At 36.8% G+C, this 18,433-nt stretch overlaps 1 protein-coding gene across 3 annotated transcripts in view; it reads right to left on the reverse strand.

The window, feature by feature from the left end:
* The window catches only part of ZZZ3 (zinc finger ZZ-type containing 3), a 60,278-nt gene that overhangs the window by 24,814 nt on the left and 17,031 nt on the right, over window positions 1–18,433 (reverse strand). For all 3 annotated transcript variants that reach the window (XM_054072542.1, XM_054072540.1, XM_054072541.1), the window contains exons 2-3: window positions 8,650–8,806; window positions 5,163–6,724 (exon numbers count right to left, since the gene is read on the reverse strand). In XM_054072542.1, the coding sequence (XP_053928517.1) occupies window positions 5,163–6,673 (1,511 nt within the window). In that variant the 5' untranslated portion in view covers window positions 6,674–6,724; window positions 8,650–8,806. The remainder of the gene's footprint in view (window positions 1–5,162; window positions 6,725–8,649; window positions 8,807–18,433) is intronic.

Below are 18,433 nucleotides of genomic sequence, written 5' to 3' on the forward strand. Positions count from 1 at the left end.
TTCTACTCTGCAGGTGAACCAGTTGCAGCGTTCAACACCGACATGAAATGAGATCTTTACTTAAAGCTGACTTAATTTTTTGTTACTTACTAGGAACACAGACCAATCAAATGGACAGTAGAAACTGTTCTGTGAAAGAAGTATCAATTTTTCACATATTTAAGTTTTACATTAATAGGTATTTTAACAAAAATATCACTGTATGCCACACCACACCTGTGAAACAAAGGATGAATTAAAACACAGCATAATCTCACATATGTGGCATTTGTGCATGAAAAAGATCTTAACTTCTATTGTTCTTCAACACTAGAAATGTATACTTTACCAATTCTTTTCTGTTGGTGACATTCTATAAAGTACTCAGCAGTTACAGTTACAAAATAGTTGCCATCTCATAGCATTCTTGTCCTCAGCACTCATTAAAACTGCTGCTACAAAAAGCAACTTGATTTCTTATCTATATCAATTCCCTCTTTTCCTTAACATGAAACAAATCACAATCAAAGTCTCCTCAGACTAGAACTCTGTGTCTCATAGGAAAACGAGAAAAAGACAAAGGCATCCTTAAAAGTAATACAGAAGGATCACTTTTTCCTATAGTATCAGCTACTCATAGCTACATGACATCACTAGAAGGAATGTTAGATTATGACCAACTAAAATAAATTCGTACTGTGCGATAAATCTGACCTTAATTCTGAGAAATATATCTGAATATGTAGGGATAAATTACAAAACCAATAATTTAATGTTTAATTGTCATCCAGTTAAGGAAAAAACTGCAGGTTAAATAAGAAGTCTACCTTAGCGAAAAAGACAGGATTACTTCAGAGTTACACTTCAAGACTGCTTAAGGCAGCTCTCAAATAATTGCTAAGGCAAGGTGCAACAGAACCTATGCTAACAGGTCAAGTGCAATAAGATGATCTTTTGTAGATAACACTTTTAATCTGATTCATTAGGCAGAAACATTTGTGCCTGAATAAAATACAAAACCTGTACCACAGAAAATGCCACAGATTATTTTCTTTCTCACATTCATATAATACTACAAGTGCATTCAAAGACATTATCATGAATTGTCCATTACATATTAAATCTGATTTTACTATCCCTCATCGCGCTCTGTCTTTCCAAGGCCTCTGCAACAACACAATCCATAATGGGTAAGAACTCACAAGACTGGGTTTGAAGTGATGTATTAAAACATTTCACCTTAATCTGTCTTCAGTTTAAAGGTCAGTACAGATTCTATGATTTGTAAATACCATATAGGAATAAATGAAACCAAGGATATTAAAATATCTATTTACTCAACAAACACAAGGTCCTTGCTTTTGCAAATGAATGCCTATAGGCAAGGGCTCACGTGTAATTTTTATATTTCAGTGAACCTAAAGGCCTGAGTGGTTCCTATAAAGCTCTCCACAGTTTACAGGATCCTAGAAATAAACTGTATAACGCAGGGAAGCTGTGGCTGCTCCATCCCTGGAGGTGCTCCAAGGCCAGGTTGGATGTGGCTTGGAGCAGCCTGGTCCAGTGGGAGGTGTCCCTGCCCATAGCAGGAGGGTGGAACTGGATGATCCTTTCCAACTCAAACCATTCTTTGATTGTATATGTATATGAAAATTCAGTTCCTCAATTTCCATCTAGAACACAGAGTTAATAAAGACTTCCCTCATGCAACCTCCTACCTGCCAAACAGTGCAAATCTGCAAAGAGAGTGAGTAGAGCAGAAGAAAAAAGGGCACTAAATGAAACCCTGGGCACAGGGGAAAATGTACCAAGAATAAAATATTGCATAAAATGTAAAATTAAAGTAAGTTACTGCACTGTAAGAAAGAAATTAACTAAAAAAAGATACAGCAAAGAGATATGAGAAACTCCTGAGGAAAGACATCTGCAAAATAATAAGCACGGCATATAAAATTAAGCACTGTAAAAAGAGTAAATCAACAAGTTCAGTTTTTATGAAAATACCTCAAGAAAAAGCACAAAGGTCTCTGAGCTAGAACTCACAAGCCATTTCTCAAATACGCACCAAAGAATATTTTTCTGAGAGGCATCATAATACACAAAATATCAAATTGTCTGTAATAACAGAAACTCTAACAATACTCCACAATTATACAAGTGCCTCTTATTATCTACATTAATGTCTATGTTGTGATAAAATTCCTGTTCAGAGGTCTTGGATCTGTCTTTCTAGGAGAGATATATTTCATTAAAGAGGTTGTAGAACATCCACCCTTTCCTCCTTCTCTCTGAATAATAATATTCCACGATTTGCTTTCTGTGATGATTATTTTTCCTATTACATCATCCAGTTTTCCCATAAGTATCAATAAACGAATGTTGTTCAAACATGATAACATTCAAAAAGCCAACAAAATTCCTACAAAAATACCACTATGCACATGTAGGCTCTTTTCTTATAGGAAGTCTGATCAACATCTGTTGAAGGTTTCGGTGTTTATCAACGTTACAGTAATTTCTTGGAGAGCGAAAATCAGCTGTATGAATGCGTATGTCATCAGGCTATGTAACATAAGAAATAACCCAACTTTACAGACACATCAAATTTATTCTACAACAGAGAGGAATATCACCTTTTTCCCCTGCTATGGAACATCCAAAAAACTATATTAATGCCCTTCTGGAGAAATCTGTGTCCTCAACCCAGACAAAATGCTAATGTTCTTCTGAATTTGCTTTTAAAAGAGAGTAGAACTATTAACCAGAAAAAAAAATAATCATCCACAAAGACAAGTTTAATCACAAACTGACGAAGGACAGAAAAACAAAGCTGTATATCACTTGACGACCTGCTAAGCAGAAGACTCGCACACTTTGCTTAGCAAGAAATATCACTGGCAGAGCAAATGGCCTTTACCTAACAGCATGGGAACTCTGGAATTCTTTGCTTCTGATTAATGGTCGAAAATATTTCTGCTAAAACCTTTAGGTTTTTCTTTTAGTTCAACATTTTAGAAAATAAGCACCGAATGAGATTAAACAAAGGTGTATTTAAGATACTACTCAAGAACTGTAATGCATGAGGAGTATCCCCTAATGATCTCTGACACATTTAGAATTTAAAAGATGATGTACTGAAGTCTACTTGATTCACTCCTAAACAACAAAGTTCTACATAATGGACAAATGCACTCAAATACCAAAATATAGACTGAAGTTTTTTTAGACGGTTCCTATTACCATGTCAAACCATCAGAATCCTAGATTTATTTCCTTGCAAATATAAACAAAAACACCAAATGAAGAAGGCCCATAATTTTCCCATTATATCATCATTTTTTAAAACAAGAAACAGATCCAGCTAACACTACCTTCAGCAGCACGCTTCTCTCCAGAAAGGCAGAAATTACTCTTTCTTGATCTAGAAGAGAATCCTAGCTTTAACTTTTTTGGCCACCAAAAAAATGAGAAAAATATAAATAGGATAAAACTAACAGCACTTTCTTTAGGAATTCTGCATTCAGACAGAAAGTTAGTAGCAAGCTCCCCAAGAGCTCTCACAAACAGGCTGCCAATCCGAACAATAACTCGTCGGATCTTCAGTGCAATTGTGTATATTCAAGAGGTAACACTGGCGCATGATTCTGGAATTGTTCAAGAACAATTCAGATCCTTGTTTAATTGTAAGATCAAAAAAAATACTGTTATTTTCATAGCATTTACATTGCACTGCAGATTTTGATTTTTAAAAGCTGTGCAGTGCAGTCATGTTTAATTTGAAATAAGTAAAAATTGAGGTTACATCTAAAAATCTGATATGATCTTAATCATTCTTTTCCTAGTAAATGCCAAAGAAAAAGATATATTACTAATGTATCTTTGTACTAACATAACTAGTGAAGTCATCTTACATACAGATACAAAACCATCCAGAAAAGGTCAAAAGTCAATAGTCCATTTTTCCCCACTTACAAGTTAGGAAACAGCTATTTTCTTTGTATCTACCAGTAAAAACATCTATATGCTTTGGGCTGCTGGCTGAAGCTGCAGGTATTTGATCACTATTTTGAAATCATAGTTTATCTGAAAAATGCCCCAATTTACAGTTTTCGCTGATTACCGTAACTTATCTAATATTGAACAAAATGTCATTATCAAAATAATGGAACTCTAATACCAAGAAAACCAGTCAAACTTCTGCTGGATTAAACAATCACCTGTGCCTTGTGCCCCATATTCATAATAATTGTGCCATGACCGTTTACAGAAACTCCCAGCAGTGATTTAATTCTTCAGAGGAAGCAAACTGAAGATCACCTGCATTTGGCCTTCAGTACTCACAACAAAATGTAGAGCATCTACTAAAGAGCAAAACATAGAAGTCAAAGCAGCATTACAAAGACTGCAATAAGAACTGGCTGCTGATCTATTATCTGGAGATAAATTTTCTCCATGTGAACTTTTTTCATGGAGAAAACTGCCCTTTTGTTTCAAGAACTCTGTTTCAGTTACCTCATGTGTGTGATTACTGCAATTCTGCTTAAAGACATTCAGACAATAAGTATAAAAACAAGTGAGTGCTCTTCTCTAGTAACAATCAGGACATGTATATATTTACATTTAATGAATATAAACAGCATTGTAGACAGAATATACTCTGGAGAAAGTTCTCAAATTACTGCATTTGATCAATTTATGTCCTTAACACAATAATGATAATTCTTTCCCACGACACTCTGAAAACAGGTATCTGACCTTAAATTCTATGTACAACAGAATGATAATTTCATAAGCTGTGTGCGCTGCACCTACTGGATATGCTGATATATAACTGAACTCTAATTAAGACTTGCAATTCCTTTGGGTTTGTTTCCAGCTCAGGATTTTTAGAGAAAGGAGATAACAGATGTGTTTAAAAAAAAAAACAAAACCAAAAAAAACCAAACACAAACAAGTTCTGGCTAAAGAATTCCTATCGCTAGAAAAGTATAAACCACATTGCTGTACCATACTGCATATTAAATAGAGTTTAATTTTGTTTGAGGGAGAAACAAGGAAGAAAAATGAAGGCTGAAGAGTATGAAAATTATAACTTTTTGTGCAAGTAATTTAAATACGTATAGATTTTTATATTTTTGGTAAGAAACAAAAGCAGAATTCATGGTTACCATAGTTACACATACTCTTTGTTGTGTTTCAATGCCACATGATCTGATTCAAAGTAATACACATCAGGCTCTTCCTCATCATCCTCTGCAGTGTGGATGTTGGCACTCTCTTTGGCAGATGGTACATATCCAGCCACAAGCCTAGCCTCAGAAAGTGGCTTTCTTAGTCCGTCACTCCCATGATCTCCCATATTACTATTTCTCTCTTTTTCATTCTGTTTAATTTCTTCAGACTTTTTGGGAGATCCATTGATATTATTAATACCTACAGGGACATTCTTTTCAGTAGGACTAAGATTATTTTCCTCAACCTGTCCATTTTCTCTACAAGGAGAGTTAGTTTTAGTAGGGCTACTTCTGGTAGGGGCAGCCCTTCGTGGAGAAGTTCTCAACGTATATCTGTGTTCTTGAAGTTCCGATAAAGATGTCATTTGAGCTGAAACACAGTCCAGCACTGAAGAATGTGGTTCAGGTTCACCTGAGATTGATGCACTGTCATGATGAGTAGTCGGGTTGCTATTGGTGTTTTCAGCACACTGTTCCTTAGAGGCACTACTATCTCCTACAACATCTACCTCCTCCTCCGAATCCCTTAACAAAGATGACTGGATTTCAGAAAAGGACCCTGTAGCTGGCTCATCTGCCCGATTAGCATGCTCCTCAGGCAAGCAGTCATTTATTATTTTGTGGTCCTCTAACTTTACCTGTTCTTGAGAGTTTGTGCAAGGCACATAATGGTCTACAACACTGTCCTCCTTGCTGCTATTTAGCAACAACGAAGAATGAGCAAATGAGTTTCCATTTTCTGCTACAGTTTTGTCCTTGGGCATGCAGGAACCAGCACTGTTTTGCTTAGTGTTCCCGTCAAGCTGACAGTCATCACAGTTAAGAGAATTTGAGTCTCTCTCACCAACTCCATTGACAGTCTGATAGCCTGCAAACTCATCAACTATTGCAGAATTATTAAATCCTTCTGCACAGACATTCACTTTTTTAACTTCCCTTTTGTCACAATCATCCAATACAAGACATCGACAAGCTCGCTTAGTCCCCGTGGAGACTGCATCATTGTCCGACACTAAGCTTTTATGCTCCAATGATTCCTTCTCTGTTTTAGTAGGCAAGTCTTCTTCTGAACTGTTGGGTGCCTCTGAACGCAGACAGCGCTTAATTCTTTTCAAAACCGGTGAGACACCTTCCGCTTGTTTTTTTTCACAGTTTTCCACAGTCTGTTTATCAACATTATCTTTTTCCGAAGTAGACAGCCCTCTCTTTCTAGGGCTCACCCATGATTCCCGGGCACTCTGCTGTTTCAAATCAGTAATTCTTCCACCGTTACTTCCCTTCTGAGTTTGCACAGACTCTGGCCTCTTCTTTGGTGACCTCGACCGTATTGGAGGATGGGGCGAAACTTCCTCTGGGTGAGCAATACTACGGTTTCTTAATGTTCTACCACAGAAGTTTTCATCCAAACCATTTAAACCCACTGTAGATCTTGTCACACGAGTAGATCGAGAAGCAGCCATACTACGGCAAGTCCCTAACGTATGTTCATCATGATCCACTCACTGGGAAACCTTCAAAAAAATGTAAACAGAATAGTCAGAAAAAAATATTTTAAAACACCGACAGACAAAGTAAATTGAAAGAACATATTGTCATAAATGTACCTAATATAAAACTGAATATGCTTATGCTTGGTATTAATACCACTTCTTTCTGTGGTATTTCTTTAGGGCATTGAGAATGTTTTCCATCAGCAGCTGACTTTGTATTTGCAGCTGTTCTGGCTCTAGTACTTCTGTCTGAATGTTGTTCATATTTATGCCTTATGTAAGGCTGAATGTTCCCGTTATGCTCCAGTCATAAAACGCACTACTTTTATGTATTGCACAGATGATGTATTGGTATTACTTTTTAGGTTTGTCTGGTCAAAAGAGAGTTATCAAATCACATTCATAATATCCCAGTTTCCAGTACATACTAAAAAACAAACCATTAAAATCCTATTTGCTTACTCATTCGTTGCTTGAAACAAAAACAAATCACTCCTAAATAATTAAACAGAATTGTAATTCTAATTTAACAGAGGATTGAAAACATAAGTAAATCATACCAGTAAAAAATAGCTACAGTCATTAATAGTAAAAATTAAATAAAGCAATATGCCTGAATCAGAATCATAAAATCATTCAAGTTGGAACGGACTTTGGGAGGCAATCTACTGCAACCTTCTGCTCAAATGAATATCAAGGCTAAATTCAGGTTTAATAACACAGGACACTGTCCAGCTGGGTCTGGAAAATCTCCCAGTACAGAAACTCCATAACTTCTCTCGGCAAGCTGTGCCACTGTTTAATTGCCCGCACAGTGGAAATATTATTTCTAGTACTTAGGTGGGGCCTCCCTGCTTTTGTATCATTAACATCAACAAAATGATGGCTCTATCTTCTCAGTAATCTCTCTGAGATACTGGAAGACTCTTTCCCAAGCCTTCTTCATTTTTAAACTTCTCCTACAGTTGATGAGATGGATCATCACCTACATTGGATTTAAGTAAATTCAGACTCAAAGCTAAGTCTAAAAGATCCAATTTGAGAGTTTATTTTGGGTTTCAGGGTGAAATACAGGAGTATTCAGCTTGCCCAATCTCAAAATAATATTTTTAATAGAAATGAATTCTGTCTTATCCTTCTATTCATTTCATCTTTAAAAATTCAATGTGTCAAACTGCTTATCATCACAACCCTGTCATAATATCCATGATAATGAATAGATTCACATTTGTACCTAATGGCACACCTTCCCTTTTCCATCTACCAAAATTTCAGATCACACAAACGTGTTCAACTGACACATGATGTGAAGACTTCAAATTTTAAATATGGATTCAAACCTTTTACATGTTATTTAGAAATGCTGCAAAAGGATAAATGGAGGAAAATTGTTTCAATGGGCGTTTTTCATCTTCAGCAAAGGAGAGGGGATAAAAAGAGCATAAATTCTCACAAACCTACTATTTGCGTGTCAGATGGGTCTAGAGCAAAAAAAGAGAGAAGAGAACAAGACCAGTACATGTCTTGAGCAATACAACTCTGTTTGACAATTAAGTGTAATTACTACATTGTCTGTTTACGTATTCATAATGAAAGTAGTATTTCTTAATGAAATTAAGGTTTCCTAAAAGTATTGTATAGTTCAGATACAACTGTATCAGAGCGCCCATCATTTTGTGTAACGAAGAGACAATTACCGAGTAGAACTTTCAAATGTTGTATTTGTGCTGCTCCAACCCTCCAGCCTGTAGATATTTCCACTGCCTCACACGAATGCTTGGAAAAGTGAACTGTTTGCATTCCTGGAGATCCAGTGTCCACTTCAGTGAATAACTATGGCTGAACTGACTTGCTGATATGATACTTTCTAAAGAAATACACCTTACGACTTAAAAAAAATGATTTCAAAGTTATTTCCTTAGTACAAAAAGCAAAAAAAACCTTACCATTGCAAAACTAGAAGAAACACAAACTTCTGACATTTCATTCTGCAGACTCTCACTGCACCGCTCGAATAAGATCAGTCATCATCGCTGATATCCATGATGTAATCCAAACGCCTTTTCACTAGTTTATGCCATAATATTAACAAGACTTTGAAAACTGTTGAGAAAAAGATAAAGGTATCAATAAAACATTTAAATCATTTCATTAAAAATTAAGAGGAACACAACAGAACATACAAAGAATAACAGCTGTTAAGAAGCAATTATAAATTTTAAAAAATTATCATTTTACATACAGAACAGCAGGCTCTAAAGTAATTAAGAACACAAAATGCTAATCTAGGTTTCAAATGTAAAAGATCTTTCTTGCTTATTTTTAAGCAATTCACTGCACCACACTAAACATGGGCAAGCAAATGAATTCAAAACAGAAAGTCATTAGTCAGGATGTCTACACCTCAGAAGATATTTGAACAGACACAAGAAAACAAGTAGTGAAAGATATCACTGCAACTGATGGATTACGAAGGGCATTGTCAAATATATTTATAATTACTTCTGCTATTTAATTTTAATCAACTGAGCAGAATTCAAAACTCAAAGAGGCTCCAAATCCCTAAATAACCTTCTACAGAAGGAGTGAAACACCTGTTTCCAGAGTTCACATTACACTTATTTCTCACCCAAGGGAAACAATGTAAATGAGCTTGTTACAGTGGGAGTGAATCAATTTTGATATGAAAGACAGAAACAGATCTATGGATCCAAAAGCCACACAATGCTTTCAGCTGCCTCTAGAGTTTAGGTGATGCAAAACTATTACCTGAAAAAACATAAGAGGAATCACATTTAATTTCTATTTCTATGGAAGCACCATAAATCACTACAGAACAGTGATTACTGAATCTTTGTACTCCACTGACTTCATAAAGGTGAATTTATATTCACATTGACAATCCAGAAACTTCATGATGAACACAAGCTCACAGGTTTCCCCACATTTCTGTGTCCACGCCATTATTATACTTATTTTATATATGTCCAAAACCTTTGGAAATTTCCTTTACTTTCAAACGATTTAATACTGGTAATAGCAGAAGATGAATTCCCCATTAAGTTGACAATTCAAAATACAAACAGAACCAAATAAGAGATTAATTTAGTCTAGTTGCAGTGAAATTCAATAATGAAAGATATTTCTACAGTGATGTTAACACGAAGTATCGTAAATTCTATTACATGCATAACTAAATCAAATTAGACTTGAATTATTCAGTAGAATGTCTTAATTTAACAAACAGCAGAGAACTGTCATAACAAAATAGAAAAAAAGAATGGAAAGACTAGAAGGCAAGGAAAAACACTTGAAAATGCAAGAAATAAATCACTGAAAGGAATGAGCAAAAAAGAACAGCTGCTACTGAGCTGTACCAGGAATGGAACCAGAAACAGTAAAAGATGAACATAAAGAGCTCCAATATCAAGGGACTTCAGCCTGTGTTGCCTCCCCCACAAATTTCTTCTGTTTCTAAAATTCTGGTATGCTCTCAGTTACGCCAACCTGTATTGTCACCTTTCCTACAGAACCCTGACAGGAAAGACCCTTATGTAAATACCAGAAGGCAAGATACATTTTTGCAAAACCCAAAGAACACACCCCAACAAAAATCCAATAGCGCAGTAACTTTGGTAAAATACAAAATACACAAAAAGCCTGAAATAAAATATAGCAGCGAATCAATCAGAAGGAGGCACAATCTCAAAATTTCTAACTACTTCACCAGTCCAAAAAGAACACCCACGTAAGTTAAGTTGTTTCAGTACTATCAGTAGCAATACAGCACTACCAGACTTCCTCAGATATGTACACTTCTATCTCCTCTAATTTTCTTACCTCAAAACAACCCTATTTTACTCACAGTGGGAGAGACACAACCCTGGCTGTGCCTGGTCACCTTGGGGAGAGCAAGGATATTTTAGAAACTACAAAAAAAACCATGTAAATATTACAAGAGGAGAAACCGAGGTGAGAAAAAATAAGTTTTACCTAGTCAGGATTTTTTGTTTAGGGGCAATTCCAGGGGGGGAAACTTTAATCAGGACACAGTGAAATGACTGCACCATAATTACTGCTTAAAAACTAGAAGACAGCATTCACAAGAGCTTACCAATTAAATAACTTCTCCCAGCAGTTTCCTCGGAAAAACTGCCTTGAAAATGAACTATTTTTAATTTACATTTCATAACCACTTAGAATGACTTTTTTTCCACCTAGAACAACAACAACTTCCATGGCAGAGAAACTCAACAGAAAGGTAATTTAAAGTCTTGGACATCATTAACTTTATAAGATGTTTATGAGTTGGAATAAGTGCAAGGGAAAATAAATATGCTTTTAGGTCTAACCTGTCCTTCAGTGAACCACATAATCATTTAATAAAGAGAACACTGCAATAAAGACTCAAAGTCTAAGGAAAAGAATCAGCTAAAAAACAACATGGTCTGGTTTGCAAAGGCGCCTCAAAATGAAAAGGTTACAGATAGAAGTAGAACGTAGTGCAGACAAAGCTTTGAATCAAGAAAGGAACTCTGCACTTGCCTCCTGCAGGGCAGGACCTGCATAAGGAGTCAGTGAGCGTTGATGCTGAAACCTTACAGAGAAGGCTCATACAGTAATCGATACACGACTTTTTCAGAGTAAACTGAAGGCTGACCGCTTACAGATATTGTCCATAGATTTTATATACAATCAAGAATGTGATGACAGCATGGGATGGAGATTCAGGGTTCAATTTAGCATTTGAGATCCTTAAAAGTACTACATAGCTATATGTGGACTCTAGTGACACACACCATAGCTGTATAATTACACTAAAGTTTTACTTAACTTAGCCAGAGTCTATTTAGCAAATCTACTGGATGTTGGATTGCAACTGAGGAAACAAATTTACATATAAACCAAATTTACATGGAAACCAACAGTTAAAAACAGCAGAATGAGGAACCTCCTTCCTAAACATGCAGAGAAATCAGTTTGTTCATTGGGTCATGCTAGTTACTGGCCATCTGGAAACCAAGTCCCAGTTGACTGCTTAAAGAACTCCAAGAATTAAGAAATATGTATGTATTAAAAGTATGTTCGATGTGGCCCTAACTAGAACAGAAATAGTAAAGAAAAGAGGTCAATATATGAACATACTGGGTATATCAGCTCACAGGACCTGAAAGCAGGAAAGAGACAGATGCCTCTACGAGAACTGCGCGGTGTCGCATTTATATATATGGTACTGATGATGGATATATCAATATTATATACAATGTCAAAAATCCCCCCAAAAATCATGTATTTGGGGGCAAGGAGAAGAAAACAGACTCTTGCAACAGGAAAGTCTTCAATGGTTACTTGATGTCACTATTTTACAAAAATGGACAATAGCTACAGCCTTCTACAACAATTCAACCCTAGAAAACAGAACACTTTGTTCATCTCGTATAGAGTACAATGAATCATCATCTACTGAAGAAAAACAATCCCTTCTCTTCCTATTCTTCCGCGTCTCCTCCAACAATCAGTTTCCATTCATGCTCAGTGATAGTCCTGAATGGTGATAAGGGTTTATACTTTTTGCAGTGTTCAAATACTGCACCTGTGGACACCCAACAGCAGCAGCACTCTCTAGTTCTGTACTGTAATAAATCCCCAAATTACTTCAGCAACAGTACCTGTCTCTGGCGCAGTTAACATTTACAAGAGCAAACATGACATATCTGCAATTGTCCTCTCCTATTCCATTTTCATCCTGCTTTAGACCTGTGGGACCTTGCCTGCCTGTGGCTGAAAGAAATATTGCAGAATGTTTTATTTCAGTTATGATACTCTTTGATCATACTTAGTTCTGCCATCAGAACCTGAGAGTCCTTAACACATATTCCTTTTTTTAAAACATTATATTTTATTGTTTTAAAAACGTGTCAGATTTTACATTCTCTTTTTCAAACCGTAGCACTTCAGAAGAAACATCGCTTTCACACACATCCAACTAATAGCAAAAAGCAGAACATTTTCTGGGAAAGAAAACAAACGGAAACAAATCTGTATCAATGACAATAATACGGCATGATTTGAGAGTATAAGACTGCGTAAAACTGAGCTAGTTTGAGACAACATACACTTGATTATTCTATATCTTATCCCAAACTATTTCTTTAATTTTGAAAGCCTGCCACCACTGACCTAATGATTTTCTAGACTGCTGTTACAATGCACTCAATATAACTCTACTCAAATAACTGTGACTTTACATAAAAACATAGCAAGTCTGCCGTATTTCTGAAACTGCAACCACCTCAGCCAGCTGCTGTGATTTACATTTTAGGAAACAGCAGTTCACTAGGAACTTGCTACTGGTCTACCTTAGTGCAGATATGAAACTGATGGCCAAAACAAGCTTTTCTCAAGTCTCCTTCTAAATTCCACTTCTCCCAAGACTCAATTAGAGTTAAGAAAACCTGAATACAGAATCATGGAATGGTTTGGTATGGAAGGGACCTTGAAGCCCATCCAGTTCCACCTCTCTGTCACGGACAAGGACACCTCTCACTAGTCCAGGCTGCTCAAGACCGCATCCAACCTGGCCTTGAACACCTTCAGGGAGTCTGACCTGACCCTGTATCTGTAACTCAGGTCTTCTACACAGAAGTGGTTTAACAAAGAAAAAGCATAACATTTATCATGAATCTCCTGAATCTCCTAATCATCTCCTGTAATTACCTTTTATTATGAGCATGTCATAAATTTGTAAGCAATTACCACACACACACACTGAGCAGGCACGCACACGATCTTTGACTGCTACCAGAACCCTGTGTGTGCCTCATGCTATGGCCCTTAAAGGAGGGGGGTGAAATTACATCTTTGGGGTTTGCGTTTTCCATAGAAATTTATACCAAAGGTATCTTGAACAAGCTTTTGTGTTTGTGTTTTGTTTATACATTTTAAGCATGCATAGTGCTGCTGAATTGTGTATCTCAAAAGAAAAGTATATTCATAGATGACTTAAACTAATAAATAAACCTAAAGTATCTTTCTGTTGTAAAGCAGAAATACTTAAATTCTCTGCAGAGCAGCAGTATGTTATTTAAAACAGCACATTTTTTTTTTAATGGAAAGTTTATTGTATAAAATGAAGACTGCAGAAGCAATTCAAGTAAACAGAATCTAATCCCTTACAAAAGTATTTGCCCAAGACAAAAAAAATCAGCATCTTTGAACAGAATCTGCACAGACAGCAGATTAGGACTTTGGTTTATCTCCACATATAAAGCATATAACTTCCCAGCAAAGTGGTATTACTAAAATAGGGATGAATTCCATTTAACTAATCACATTCACCAGTCTATCACATCTAGAGTATGCCAGCATCTCCTCCCACACATACTGAGCTTAGCATAAGTACATTAGCAAGAAATGAGTTTTCTGGAGAAAGCACTGTATTTTTCTGATTTCACATCAAAATAAGCAATACTTTCAAATGATAGGAATAATCACCACCAAAACACATTATAAAGATCCTACTTGAAATAATACATAAGAATAAGCAGCTTAAAGTTATAAGGAAAGTTTAAATGCAATAAAAGCAGAAATAAATAAAAATTATGAGGCTCCATAGTCTGGAATTACTCTGAGATTTCCGCTATCTCTCCTATAAAAAGATTATCTTACATATGGTCAAAATACAGTTAGTCAGAATAGGACTGCTTATGTTTACTTTATCTCATACATAAAGATAGCAAAATGAAATAAAGAAAAATGAAAAACAGATAATAGACTAGTAGGAAAAAGATTATCAACAGGTTTTAAAAGCTGGTAAATGAGCAAGGGAGATACTACCAAAATCCGAAGCTGGCAAAGAACTGGAACGGATAATTCAATATGTTCATTTTCTCCCTTAAAACAGGGAGGTTCACCAGGCCAGACAAATCTATTCTTACATAAGAGGGAAAAAAAAAATCCTTAGAAAGAATGTTCTTATGGAAAAAAAAATGTTTCTGGTTCTTTCTGGAGGGAGTAAAAAAAAAAAAAAAGGTTAGTGAGGAGTAAGCTGAATCTGGTATTTAAATAACAGAATGTGTGAAAACAAACAAAAGCTTAACCTCCTCCTCTCCGTCCCTGTCTTCAATTGACTCTTCTTTCTCTAAAACCACAAAATAAAGAGAAAGGTCAAACCAGCAAGTTACGTGACAATGACCAACAATGCACATCTGTTCTTTGCAGTCAGCAGCTGGTTATCAAAATGGGTGGTTGCACTGATATTGCTCACTATTTTGGTCTGCTGACACGAGAAAGTTTATTGGGAGGATAGAGGCACCACCCCTTTTCCAGCGAAATCTTCCAAGATAAGGTTGCAAAGTTACTTCATATAAAATTAAATAAGAATTATACCAGTGTAACCATACAGCAGAACTCCAGAAAATTAACAACTCTATCAAATTTCTTCTCCTTACAGACAAACCCCAGACTGCTTTCAGTTTCTCACATCTTGGCCAAATTAGTGTTTGTGCTGAAATCATACATTGGAGCATCTGCCTCAGACCGATATTCACGCCTTGCTGCCTCTCCCCTCAGTTCTCAGTCAAAATAATTAGTCATCCCTATGCACAAAAATGGATTTTTTTTAAACCCTCTTACTGGTTAGGACACATCTGACTTTTTTTCAAGAAGTTTTTCTACCTTCATGTTGTAGTGCAAGAAACTGCAATTTGGCACAGAGAATCATTTGCTTGAGAACAAAATAAACTGGTAAAGCTGTGCCGAAGGCAGGCTAAGGGGAACGCTAAACAGGAATGGACAGGTAAGGAGAGCAGCTACATTCGCAAAGTCAGTGGATGTTGACAGGAGAAAGAGACAGACTGGAAAGCCCGAAGAACTGCAAAAAGACAGAAAGATCACAACTGTGAAAGAGGGAAACTTGAACCCAGAGTAACTGGAAGAAGGAGACAGGCAGAATCCAAGATCATACCTAGTAACAGCTAATCTATACAACCACTGCAGCACCCATATCTCACTTATCTGTCAACAATCCTTGTCACAACTGTGTCTAAAATGAAAATATTGTCTTTTCTTTTTTAATTTTCAGCTGAGCTCAGATGGATCAGCTTTTCCTGAGCATGATATTAAAGCACAAGGTACGGCAGCACAAGAATGGGATCAAGTGGCCAGAACCAAAGGTGAAGATGTGAACTTGGTAATGCAGTACCGTAGCCCTAGGAACAACAAACTATGTTCCACACTTAACACGTGCCACCTAGTACTGCTTCACCTTAACTTAATAGAAAAATGCACAGAAGGATCAATTACTGTGACACCATTTAATTCAGCTTGCATTTAGCATGAACGAAGACAGCAGTCTTAACTCAACACCCTCAACGAACTTACTAATCCATCAATAATTAACTGTTGTCTGATATAATTAACTTAGACTTCTTTTTAAAAAAAAGAGATTTAAAAAATCACTTCCACATCCCACTGTAAAAAAAATCATACTCGACCTCACTTATTGACCATCACCCTGCATCCCTCTTGCCCCACCTACCCACTCCGCTCCACCATCGGAGGTGAAAGTCCTGCTCTAAACTACAATATGCTTTTTTCATAAGAAACCATCCAGCTGCTAAATAGCTTTGCTGTTATCCAGAGAACACCTCCAGCGCAGGATTACCAAAACATGCAACTAACATCTTTGAGATACATTCAATTACACAGGTTCTTGAAAAGCTCATTATAAAATTAATTACACTAATTACGGCACCCATTTATCAAAATGTTATGCTAGCAGAACAGACTCCAGCAGTACTTAGTCTTTTAACCACAGCTAGAATACAGTTTTATACCAATAAACAAATTAATATTTATTTCCTAATACAGTTATTATTGCAATATGTAGAAAATATCAAGCATAAAAGGACATTTCTTTTTCCCTACAGGTAGGCTGAAATTGTAAGGGGTTGTCAAGTACTTAATAACCCTGCTCACAGCTTAGAGATGAAAAAGATGTTGATGAATAAAATCAGTGCTCCTTTACTTTCTTAAAAGCCCCACAATAAACCAGCCTGTTCACTTTTGTAGAATACTACATGGAAAAGATCTGCTCTGTGAGATTTACTTTTGGAATTTACTTTTGTATCGGGAACATACTCGCCTATGAAGCACACTACAACATGCGTATTGTATGAAAAACCGCACAGAATTCATTTTTATCCCAAATGATTTTCAGTCAAGGGCATACATTTGAAATACAGCAATTAATACACTTTTTAATATGCAAAATTAGAGCATCAGCTACATAAGCCTCAGCAGGCTACCGTAATGACAAATGCTGATGTGCAAGGTAGGACAGCTCTAAAGACACATAAGCAGATGTTCTGCATGGGTTGTGCTTGGAAGCGCCGTTGCATGACTACGAAGACAAGTACCAACCCTGAGAGTTCAGAAAATGGGAGCCTGAGGCATGCACTGACTCCTGTAAAATATTTTGAGTGTTGTATCAGAATTAAAATGTTTTTGTTCTCAATTTTTCATCAACGTTTAGAATATTCCCTTCGTACCCAAAGGAAAATAAAAAGCGAGAAGGAACGATGTCCATTCATGAAAGATGTTTTAACCACTTATTTTCCATGTGATAATACTTTTGACTCAATCCAGGAGATAAGCATGTTATTCCATAAGCAGACTTGCAAAACTGCTATCCTTCGGGCTGGCTCTTTGTAGTCCTTTGTAGTTGTAAATGCAATCCAGTTCTGTCAGACATCCCACCTCGGCTCCAGCATTCTGAAAAGCCCCACATTCCTCCTCTGGCCATCTCCAAAACTCAAGGATGGTGTGGCCAATTCCAACCTATACATGCACTAACTATACCACTAGCAAACCATGTACAGCAGGCAGCTGCTGGGCTAAAACTGCAAACCTCCCTAACAAGGGGACCCCATCTTTCATGGAAGCTGCAAACTCTTTACACTTCTGAGATCTTCGCTCCCAGCTGAGGAGTGATCAAAAACTACTGGGACACCTTCTTGCCTAACCTAAAGGGTTTATCTAATATGGCTCTAAATGCTTAAAAGGTATTCTGGACAGCCTAGGTGTAGGGAGAAATCCAGAACTATGCTAGTGCCAAAAGAAACAAAGCTTCTCATGCTTCGCTATGGCCCTCCTCTGTCTTCTGACCAGATGCATTTTTGTGCTACCAGAAATACTGGCATCCCTTGACACCTGAGCTGGTACTGGGGGTATAACTGTAGCACCACTCACCATGTAACCAAACAGATGTGTTCTCATACGCTAGGGGCTCTGGAAAGTAACGGACCAGCCTATAAGACCTGGAATTTGAATATTGTACTGCCCTGCTACCATCACACAATCATTTAGGCTGGAAAAGACCCTTATGATCATCGAGTCCACCCATAAATGGCTTGCCTTATATTGATTTTTGACTGGTAGGTATTTTTAAGACCCTCCAAATCTTTTAAATGCTCACGCAGCTGTGTTATGACTGACTTTGATATATTAATAAACTTGTGGCACAACTGAGTTTGTTATAGGGAGTCAGGTCTCTGGTGCGCAGCCAGCAAAGAGAAGCCTGTTTTCAGCAGAAACAGTCTGCGTAGCTATAGTCATTGAAATGTTCCACTGATGCACCTCTATACTAGAACCTCAACACTGCTGCAGTTCTCAAAATCGTGATCTGTGGCAAGATCATCCTTACTTTTTGTTCCAACCTCCCATATCAAG

This window comes from Cuculus canorus, chromosome 8 (genome assembly GCF_017976375.1).
Source record: "Cuculus canorus isolate bCucCan1 chromosome 8, bCucCan1.pri, whole genome shotgun sequence".
Classification (NCBI taxonomy): domain Eukaryota; kingdom Metazoa; phylum Chordata; class Aves; order Cuculiformes; family Cuculidae; genus Cuculus; species Cuculus canorus.